Consider the following 12,075-nt stretch of genomic DNA (forward strand, 5'->3'; position numbering starts at 1 on the left):
TAAGGTATTATAATGCTTAAACAAGAAAGAGTTTGGTCACACACCAATGTAATATTAAATGCAACGATCAATTATCATAACTATCTCATATGAACCTTTTATTTATATAAATTGTAATGGATTTTTATTTACCTTAAACCTAATTACGGTTTAATCACCTTTTAATTGTAATTACCAGCTTGATTTGTGTTAATCTCTATAAATACTCCTAATCATGCTAGGTGTACGTTTGATTAGTAACTCAAATGACCGATCAAATTTTTTTATAAGATAGTATAGTTTTATTTATCTCGCCAATTACTCCATTGAATCGATTTGATAGTCTTATGTCAAAATTAACCTGAACGATTATCATTGAATTAGCCAGACTCAACAAAATAATTATTTAAGATTACAAAATCTTATTTAAGTAAATAGTTCAATTAATAAGTATAATATATATATATATATATATATATATATATTATAAGTCAATCAATTTTGTCCTCAAAAAGATGAAAAAAAATTATTGTAGCCTTTGAACCTTTGAACAATCAATCTAATTAGATTTCACACTCACTCACATACACGGCATCTATCAAGTTAGATTACTTCATTTCTTTCACTTAATAATTTATCTAAAGCTTGAACAAAAAGTCCATGTTGTAAAATTTCATTCATAATAATATAAATTTATATTACTTTAAGTGTACTCAAATAAATTTGTTCCAAATTCAAAATCATGTTTTTGGATTTTAAGTTGAGTCTATTTAAATGCGTGAAAAAGAATTTAATAACTAAAAGTTAGAAAAATTAAATTAGACAATAATTAGGAGCTAAACTTTAATATTTTATAAAATAAAGGGTCTATAATATAATTGTAAGTGTTTTTTTAATTTTTAGTATTATTTAGTTCATGTAAATCAATTAGAATAAAAGATATTGTTTATCTAAATTGTTTAGTTGACGTAAACCAATTATAATTATGATATATTTGTCTTAAATTTTTTATTTATATTTATGTATAATCGAATCCAATTAATCTGAATGAAACAAACCACATCTAAATCATAATAAAATCAGAGTCAATCGAAACCAATAAAATAAATAAGGGTTTATAGATTTTATTCTCCCGTATTCCAGGTGAGGTTCCTAGAAGATTACGCATATCTCGAACACCTTATTAAAATCAAGGTCAATGACACCATCTCCATTTTTTTTGTAGAGTTTTTTTAAGTTCTTTTGGTGATAAAATTGTCTTTTGAGATGATTGCAGAAATATTTAGCAACGCAACTCAGGTAAATATATTCATATGTATTAAATTAAATAAATAGCATAAGGTTCTCATACAACCCCCTGCCCTCCCCCGCAAAAAATAATAATAATAATAATAATAAGCCTTTAATGGCACTACCAAAATTGAGGCATCCCGTTCCTTAAATAATAAATGTATAAGGCAAACAAGAGCGTTCAGAATGAATAATTCTTTAGCAACCAATTAGCCAAATCACAATAGGCAAATAAAGGACAGCAGAATATTCACCTCATTCCTTGTGTTTTCCCTGTCTTACAAAACCAACCATCCCCATCCCATTTCCTTTATTCAGCAGGATCATTGTGATAACTGGAATCTGGCCGCTTTTTCATCTCTGGTTGCTTCCCTGGAGGAGGGCTTCCCATTTTTCTCTTTCGATTGTTCAACGATGATGAAGCATCATCAATCATCTCCCCTTCCTCTGCATTCTCTTCATCCATGTCTTTCTGAAACTGCCCCTTCATGCTCGTGTGTCTTCCATCTCTATTTTCCTCATGATTCTTCCCATGATGATCTTCACCATCATGCTTTGACCAGTTCTGTCTTCTCTCTCGCTTATTTTTCTCATCCTCAACTGCCAATTCAACTCCATCTTCTAGTTCCCTCTCAATCAGATCATCCTCATCCATCACATCTTTCTTTACTGTCATTTCCCCTCGTTCCTTTCTCCTCTTCTCCATCGCAGCCTTTACTTTATCTTTGTCAATCATCTTGATTGCTTCTTTCGGTGAATGACTTATAGGGCCTTCGCGACGCTCCATATTTCTACCACCATTGCTGCCAGTATTGTATAATGCTGATTCATCTCTCCTTCCAACTTCTGCACCCTCCTTAGTCCCAACCATTCTCTCTTGGTCTCCTGCGACTATTCGTTCAGAGCCAGATTTAGATCTATTTGACATTTCTCTCTTGTTCTCTTTCTGAGTCAACTGTTCCGAATTCTGAGACTCCCTATTATCCAAGTCCATCTTGTGATCAGTAATATCACTGCCCATTTCTGCACTTCCATCATTGCTTTGGTTCTCAGTTCCTCTTTGCGGTACCACAGTTCTTTCCACAGATGAGTGCTGGGGAGCTTGAGATGATATTTGCTTTGACGCCTGGTCCTCATTTAGCGCAGGAGCCTTTGTAGCAGATCTTGTTCCTCCAGCACTTCCTTCTACTTCACTTCCCTGTGCTGGTGGAATTCTGTTCTGCTCATAGAGTTCCAGCATTTGATTGCTAACTTCTGCAAGAGAAAATAGCAACAAGGATTGAGAAGAATATACAGAAGCATAGACACACAAAAGGACAGCCCATTGTTAAACTACTCATAGCATTAAACTGGGTTCCCTAGTGAAAATTCCAAATTTGATTAGTAAACAGGGACAAAACCATCCAGATAACTGATAATGGCAGAAATCATATAATGCATTAAAACCAAGGGAATACAAAGGCCATCCAATCAGATCAATTTTGTTGCATGCAAATGAATTGAGGGGATAACACCAACCCTCTAATTGACGTGGGGTGACATCAAACTCTTGCCACCAAACCTTCTCACCATCTGATGGAAGCTTCACTTTCAAGAACTTGGCAGCAAGGAAAATGGCACCTGCCGCAATATGATGTGGCTTAAATTGCAGGCAGAGCGATGTCCTCAGCCTGAAAGCCACTTCCAGTGTGTGAACAATATACTTAAATAAATTTAACAAGGTTAAAATCAAACAAATGGCAACTTAATCATACCCATCATTAACAAAGTTCCACGCCACTTGAGCAAGGGCATTCTTTGCAACATTGAACTTCTTTATGGCCTCCACAAGAGGTTTATAAGGATGTTGAACATTCAGATCAAAAGCTAAAGTGGCAAGCACAACCCTCTCACCAAGTAAAATTAATTCTTTTTGTTGTTCATACACTTCCTGCATCGTTTAAGATTTCCATTGAACAAATATAAAGATATCAAGGGTAAAGGAAAAAGAACCATAATAAAAGAGATGTAAGAAAAGAAGTCGAAAAGGGACCATGTAGATACTTTACCAATATACAGCAGTTGGAGATGGAAACAGATCAACAAAAAAAGGGGAAAGATCATTTCCTTAATGATAAAATTTAGAAAATTTCCAGGCAACCAGTTCTTACTAATTATTAAGCACACAACTTCAAAAAATAAACTTGGATACTATAAATAATTTACAAGGCAGATAAACAAGTTAGGGGATTTCAATATTCAGGACACATCGACCATGTTTGATATTATAACCTAGACAGATGGTGTTTTTGGCTATAAACTGACAAAGTTGGAGGGAGACACAGTCTTGAAGCAAATAGGAAAAAACCTAGTCCCTTAGACAAGTGGTGAAAGATGACAGACTGTGATAGATTTCAACTAAATCCTAAGTCAAAATGTTGACGTATAGGAGTGAACTGATCAAAACACCATCAGTAATAAAACACCTTCTGTTTAATCCTCTGTGCAGCTGCAGGATCCTTCTTATGAATGATCTCATAAGAAACAAGAATAACGTCCTTCAGTGGCCGAGGAGTCTCTTCAACCTTCCCAGCAAGGAACATGCAAACCGTTGCAATGGTCTGCAAAAAAGTTCATAAAGTGAATTATGAGATGTTGATTAAATAATCTTTAAAACTATACGGCTTTCACATCTACCATTCTCGTAATATAAATTTCGAACATAACTACATTTCCCTTACATCAAATAATTATAGAACTCAAATAATAAAGCACAGATGTTTTACGGATTTGACAGTTCACTAAATACAAAAGTTTAGGTAGCAGTTGGAATTCAAAATAAAATATAAGATACGACAGTTAAATGGAATAGTAAATTGAGATATATGATCAAATTTTCACAGAAATGTCAACTTCCAAGGTTGCAAATTTAGAATATTCATTCATCTTCAACTACAAAATGGAAAGATTGCATGTCCAATCCAGATTGCATAAAAAATAAAAAACCCACCTAAAATAATAATATTTTGCAAAAATGACAATATAAATTCTTAACTACAAATCCCTATTGAGAAACAATAAATCCTACACTCAGGTATACAGACATCTTCCAAACCATATATAAGTCCTTTCAACTTATGACCAATTCTATTCAGTATCAATACTCATTCTTCTATGTCCATCTCTCTATCATTTCATTCTTTCTGTTACTCTGCTCCCCCATGTAAACTTTCAACTTCCCAGAACTTTGGAAAATTTTCTAGGTTGAATGTGCACCCAAACCATTTTAAATATTGAGTAGTATATTATAGTTAGACATACATAAATCATAACAGCAGGACCTGTCCAGGAATAGTTATCACAATGTTTTGAAATAACCAAAAACACAGCTGACATATGAACAAACTCCAATTTCGTAAAGCCTGGGCTCTTCTTCTACTCTATTAATTACAAGTTTCATCTAGAAAAATTTGGCAACGCCACAATTTCTAGGTGTTCATATCATGTTAGTTAGCTTTAATTCACTTAAAAAAATCGAAAGTCAAGCATATGCTTTTAAACAATAGAAACCAATATTATAGACAATAAAGACCTACAGATTATCTGCCAGCCAATTAAGGAAAATAATTCCGCACAACACAAACTATCTTCTAACTGGTCATATATTAGTCTATGACACTTACGATGGCTATCCACAATCGCAAGAACACAAACATAGCAAACTAAGTTATGTTGCAACTTAAACTTTGGAGAAGTAAAATTCCTACTACATAATATCCATTTGGAAGAGAAACAACCCACCCTTCGGTCGTTCTTTGCATGAGATTGTCGGAGAAAGAATCGATGACAAAATATTATGGCAGTTGCTATAGTTACCTGAGGCCTGCACAGACCAACATTACATTAATATGCAAACCTCCAACAGAATTTTGAAAATAGGATATAAATATTTACAACATGGTGAAAATAAAAGCAACTGCATTTAAAATGCAATTAATATGTCTATCTTGCAAATACTCCAAATATATGATTATAAGATATCAACGAACCAAGTAAAGCAGAAAAGGATAAACTAAATTGCAGAAAAAATTAAGCATATGTTCATAATGCTCTCATTATCTAGCATTGGTGGGGTATATCGTTCAGATCAACAGCAGTAGGAATGGTTTCACAAAAGAACATCACTGTTAAGAAATTGGAAAGAAAATAAGGTTGTGGAAGTGAAAAGGAAATATAGATAAAGTAAAACAACAGAATGAAGCATACATCCATTGGAGGAACCCACACACAAAGCAAGAAAGTGAATCAAGAAAGAAATAATTATTTATAATATCAGTAGCAGCAAACTCACACTTTAAGTCTCATGCCTAAATCCTGCAAGAATGTGCAGTATGACTTGCGCAGATATGTCTCTTTCTTCAAGTCAATCCCATCTTTTCTTGATGGGGAATGTTCCTCTATTTCTTTTCTAGACATATACCAGCGACCTAACGATTCCTCCTGCTTGTCTTTAGAACTTTTACCCGAGTTGCCATCAGATGGTCCATGATTTGGCAACTCTCCAGGCATAAGTCCTGCCATATATACCAGTTTTTCTGTGCACAGAATAAGTTCTGTATCATTTGTTCAACATCATGTAGCAGAAAGATTCTGGAAGACATAAAAATAAAAGAATTTCATGTAACTGGAATCATGAATACTATAAAAAGAAATGCATAAATTGTAATCCATGGTAAATCTTGTGAGGGAAGAAAAATGTAGGGCACCAAAGGATAATAAAGAGGATCTAAATTGGGTATTCAGATGTTCTCAAATTCTTTGCATCATGTTCAGCCTGTCACCAAGGTTGAATGGTCAAAACTGAAAGGAAAGCTATCTATCAATATAGTAATGAACAAGGAGCTTGCAAAAGCATGAGGATAAAACTAGAGCCAGTAGCTCCGTCGAGAGAACTCTATAAACTTTCTTCCTCTAAAAGAACTACCCAGCATTACTAAACCTCCTCCTGATGTACTTCCAGCCTTTCCCCTACATGACAAGCATGGCATATCAGCTAGCTAATTAATTTCCTCTTACTCATTATGCTTCCTTTCGTTATAAACCTCAAGATCCTGAATTCCTTTTGGTCTTAGATCCAGCAATTAACCCTTGCCCCTGTTCAGTCCCAATGGCTTAGGTCCAAGATCCAGGTTATCATCATCACAGTTTATAATTGAGTGCTAGCAGCACGGACCAGTTATAACATGAAGAAGCTCTGACTCTGCCACAAAAATGACGCAAGCACTGGGACACGGCCAACATCCAAAATATAGAACATGGGGACACTCATATCTTATGTATACAAATATACAACACGAAAAAAATCCAAAATTGAGAATTAAAATTTGTATAAATCACATTCTAAAATCAAGTTGTCCATTTTCATATAATAGTGACATGGAAACACTCACCACTTAGATATACAAATATAAACGAGATGACAAAAGTATAAATTGAGAAATAAAATTTATATAAATCAAATTCAAAAATCAAACATGACCAATTTCCATATAATAGTGACCCTCACAAATACAATATTAAGAAACATATCTCTTATAACTTAAAACAACTAGTCATGTCCTATGGAAACAAGCCTCAAAAGAACTTTATGAGCCTTAACTTTATTTCCTTTTATTTCTTTTAACTTTAACGATATAAGTTTCTAAGAAGCATTTAGCCAATAATAGATGTCAGCTCACTCTCTTTACTTGTGTTCAACTGAGTTGGAAAGGAGGCCAAACTGTGTCAAAAAGGTGTCTGAGCTGGACAAAGGTTAATAGCGACACAGATGAGGAGTGTCAAAGTCTGTCTAACAGGTATAGTGTCTGAAAAGTACGACAGGTTCCACAGGGGTATTAGTGCTTCCTAGATTTTAATTGTCACAGACAACACCAATTGATTATTTTCTGTAACATCCTAACTTACGGCCAAGACACAGGCACATTAAGCATGTGCAGTGATAATAACTAGAGTATGCTCTCTCAGATAGCAAATGCTTTGATTTTTTTTATGCTTAATATGTTCTCAGTTACAAATACCAAATTCTATTTGCTTATGTTCCAGTCAGCAGGAGTAAAAAATGACTGAAAGTTAAATAGGAACTAATTTGGATAAATGGCATGTTTAGAGACAAAAAATATATTCAAGGAAAAATATTAAAAAAGCAAAAGATATTCGGTACTTCTGACCTGTGGCATTTTAATGAGGTCAGAGCACCTAAATCCGTTATCCATTTAAAGCAAATAATAAAATTATTAGAATTTGGCTTAAGGCCTAACTCAGCTAATGTTATGAATAGTTAATAACAGCGTGAGCCAGCCAAAACTCTGGCATATAAATATTATGGATGCCACGGCTTCCTATGGCGGAAATTCATGGCAGACAAAAAAACACAAGGTAATTCCATTGTTTCGACAATCTTTGACAACAATTCCACCTTGGCACAATCTTGCATGGGCTTTAAATTGGACATGGGGAGCATAATTTTGAAATCGTGCAATTTCACATTTTTTTATCATGATTTTGACTACCTTGTCTAATTCCATCAAAGTGTTATACTTAAAGTTGAACTTATCCCGATAAAATGGACTTGTTAGAGGAGGATTGCCCGAGCTTTATAAGCTCTATTTGAGCCATGTCTCTAGTTGATGAGAGACTAAATACCAACATAAAATTTCAATTTAGGGCAGTCTCAAAAGAGGCTGCAATTACAGCGAGCTAGGAATAACTACAATTAAGAAGGCTTTCCAACAAAAACCTAATTCTTTTTAACCAAGGGGCAGCCCATAACCAGGTGTTTAAGGGGGGAGCAAAACAGTTCCATAATCCAGATCTACTTTTAGTGCCAAGCCATGCAACCCATTCACATGGCAAAATCTAGAGAATGCAATCTCACCATGCCACGATGAGATGGTTTGCATGGTTGGCCTCCTTCTACACATAATGCGCACTATTAGGACCTCAGCCAACAAACATCCCACAATGCCATAATCTCATACCCCCACAGAAGCCTCGTCCAACACTATACAAATGCAACCTCATATATGACTCCCAAAAACCACTAACGTAAAACCTTCCAGTTCTCCCCTCTGTCTAGTCTAACATTAGCTTTTCTGGACGGGTAAACATCGACGATTCACTCTAGCCATCACAACCAGAAAGGAGGAGTTTTGGTCACAAGGCAACTTACCCAGCAAACCCAAAACCTAGTCCAGGCATAGGTTAAGGGCAAGAAGCACTAACAGCCCAAACGTACATAATACAATTAGGTTACATGATGGTTTTGACTCCATTTAACAAATGATAAAAAGAACCCCATCTTGTATCCTCACATTCACACATAGAAAACGGCGAGATCATTCAAAAGAGGAGAGGACAACAAGAAAGCTTTAATTTCCCGTTCCTTACTGTTCATTTTTCACGAGTGAACCCTAATATGCTTTTCAAATCCAAAGAAACTGCAACATAACGAAAAAGACCGACAAAACAAGTACAATACCAATTCAAAATGACCCAGATAAGTCAAGAAAACTAAAATTCTCCGTTTAATTTGTACAAAATGAGAGAAAGTGTTTAGTTTGAAAACGAGCAAAAACAGAAACATATGAGCGACAACCAAATTGGATGGCATTCCAAAAGGGTTTGAATAAACCAATTGATAAAAGTGAAATTAGGAGGGAAATAATGACGAAAAATGAAGTGAATTGGAAAGAAAATAGGGAAAGTGATAGATCGATCAAACGCGAGAAACAAGAAAAGGGAAATGGAAAAAGAAAGAAAGAAAATCACAGCGACTTACAGATTGTAGAGCGACCAGGTGGAGAACCCTCGTCTTCCCAGAATCGGATGCAAGGTTTGTCACCTTCGATTTTCTCTCGCGCACTCGCAGGTTGCAAGAACCCCAAGCTCGACGGTTCTTTGTTTCCCCCCACACTTATTTTTCCTTCGTGTTTGTTTTTTTGGCTCTCTCACCCTCAGAGCATAATAATATGGATTATCTTACACAAATTGTCCAATAATCATCAAAGACATTAATTGGAATATAGTTACTTTTTAAACTATTCAATTACAATGTAATTAATGTTTTGGAAAAACATTAATTGTTCTAATAATTATTTTTTGTCACTGGTTTCAATATATAAATTATAAAATATAATCAATTTCCTGAAATTAATAAAACATAATAATCATGATAACAATTTTATAATTCTGTTAAATTACTTAGACAAATGTACATGGTTATTATTATTTAAAATATTATTTAATTAGTTTTGATAAAAATAAACAATCACATTAATAACGTATTTAGCTATACATTAATTAATGGAAACTGCATGGGTATACTCTTTTTTATTATAGCAACGTATTTTATTGCTTAATTATTAAAATGAAAATATTATTTAATTTAAAAATTATTTTTAAATAATTCATTAATAAAAAATTTATTTTATTATCTATGTTTATTGTGTTAACGTGTCCTAAAATTTGATTGTTTAATAATTTTATATTGTTAACTTATGTTATTATTTCTATTTATTTTACTGACGTATTTTTAGAAATTTAATTTATTATTTTATTTATATTTATCCAAAACTTATGTATAAATTTAAAAATATTTATTATTTTTTATTTAATCTTTAAATTTCTTTTGATATAACATATATTTTCTAATATAAAGAAAAACAAACGATCACGTACAAATTTAAAACTAACTTTTCTTATAGATAATTGTTTTAATATGTAAATGATTTTTTATTATGAATAATTATTTGGATTTTAAGAAATAAATACATAAAAACAAAATTGAAAAAAAAAATTGTATTAAACAAAAGATCTCCTTTATTAATGATATAAAACTATAAAACAAATGTTACTAAAAAGAGATTATAAGAATGATAATCATTTTTATAATTTTACTAGTAAAAACACTTATGCACATTTGTGTTTATTTTCTTAAGGAAAACAAAAATAATAAAGTCATAATTTTAGAAGTAAATATAAATATTTTTTATAATTTTATTGTGGATTGTAAATTCTAAAAATATAATATTAAATTATAAAGGAGTTACCACATGTTTAATAAAATAGAACACTTAACAAGACACAGAGTAAAAGTTTTCATTATAATTATACACAACATAACTACAAATTTGACTTTATAAAGACCAATTAAAACAAAATTATATACTTATAGTTAATCTATAAAAAACTTGGCAATTGTCATCCCTCCGTCCAAAATCTGCTCTTCTCTGCTCAAACTTTTCTCAAACGAAGTTTGACGACCATCACATGTAATATTTCTTTCATTTGATACAAATGCATGTTAATTTACTACTTTAGGTATGATTTTTGTTTGTTTTGATCGATTATTTTCGTGTTGTTGTCCTTCATAGGCGCATTCTGCTTTCTCTCTCACGTGTGGCAACACTTTACTCGGATGAACCAAGGTTAGTTTTTGTTTTCGTTTTGAAGAACTTATTTGTTGAACGTGTTTCTTGTTATGTTTTGTTGAACTTGTTTATTGTTATTGTTTGGGTGAACTTGTTTGTTGTTGTTGTTTGATTGAACTTGTTTGTTGTTGTTGTTTGATTGAACTTGTTTGTTGTTTGATTGGACTTGTGTTGTTGTTTGTCATTGTTGTTTGTTGTTGATACTATATTACACATTCATAGTTCATGCTTTACAAAATACCAAAAACTGAAATTTGTTGTTTTTCTGCTTTTCAGATCTCGTAGAGTTGTAAAAAAGGATCACAATTAATTTAAAAAAATAAAAAAAATTGATTAACGTCGTTTATTGATAAAATTCGACGTTAAATTTAACGTCGAATTTTTTAAATTCGACGTCAATTTAACGTCTCTCGATATGACGTCGTCCTCGAATTCAACGTGAAAGGACCAAAATATTTGACGTTGTACGCTATTTTTGTACTAGTGGCAAAGTCATTATCAATGGGTTTCACCCTATCACACTCACAAGGTTAGTCTGTACCACGTCTTAGGCTATATTGGAAGCGGCTAGACTAAAAACTTCTGCTACTCTCACCACATATGTCAATTTTTTCTATTTAAGAATGAATGATCATTAAAGTGTCAGGATAACCTCCAAGATTGAGCTTCCTACATTCATACTAATAATACTTGAAATCTTCAACAAGAAGATCCTTCTTAGAACTCATTTCCATAACTTTCCATTCAATATATATAACTATACATACCGCTTCATGTATCACAATAGAACCTATATAAAATCATTGCACATAAATCAAAGGATTCAAAAGAATGCATTAGAAATCACAAAACAAGCTAAAACTAAAAAACCCAAAAGCTTGAAAAAGGACCTAACGCTTAAAAGGGGCGCTCAACACTAAAGGTCACGTAAACAAGGTGTTGAGAGGGCGCTCCAGGGGCGCTCAACGTCATACAAAAAATTGAAATGCTTTTAGGCACTGAAAGACATCTGAAAACACATTTCTTACTTCAACTAACTACCTTAAACCCAGCTTGACTACTTTAAACTTACCCAAACTCAATTCTATACCTTCCAACACCACATTTTGCAAACTAAAGGATTGAACAAGTTATAAATGACTCCATAACAGACTACAAACTATCCCTTATAGCACATACCTTTTAATTTAGAATCTTACCTATCAAAACCACTAAACATACTTTGAAAACACCATTGTAAACACACTAAGATGACTACCATTCCAATCTAAACAACATATCAGCTAACTCTCACCCTAAACAAGTTACTTAAGACCAAATAAACTATCCTAAACCAGAA

General features: G+C 32.9%; 1 protein-coding gene across 2 annotated transcripts; it reads right to left on the reverse strand.

Moving 5' to 3' along the window:
* Nucleotides 1-1,385: 1,385 nt before the first annotated feature.
* On the reverse strand, nt 1,386-9,253 carry LOC108345437 (cyclin-T1-4). Of its 2 annotated transcripts, none has more exons than XM_017584040.2 (7): nt 9,086-9,253; nt 5,600-5,843; nt 5,050-5,131; nt 3,735-3,869; nt 3,024-3,199; nt 2,788-2,939; nt 1,386-2,523 (listed from the first exon to the last, which is right to left on the reverse strand). In XM_017584040.2, the coding sequence occupies exons 2-7, from the start codon at nt 5,827-5,829 to the stop codon at nt 1,580-1,582; spliced, it is 1,719 nt and encodes a 572-aa protein (XP_017439529.2). In that variant the 5' UTR covers nt 5,830-5,843; nt 9,086-9,253; the 3' UTR covers nt 1,386-1,579. The 2 variants fall into 2 exon arrangements, with proteins under 2 accessions (XP_017439529.2, XP_017439525.2); XM_017584036.2 differs by having other exon boundaries at nt 5,600-5,898.
* Nucleotides 9,254-12,075: the final 2,822 nt, after the last annotated feature.

The sequence above is a fragment of the Vigna angularis genome, chromosome 1 (genome assembly GCF_016808095.1).
Source record: "Vigna angularis cultivar LongXiaoDou No.4 chromosome 1, ASM1680809v1, whole genome shotgun sequence".
NCBI lineage: Eukaryota > Viridiplantae > Streptophyta > Magnoliopsida > Fabales > Fabaceae > Vigna > Vigna angularis.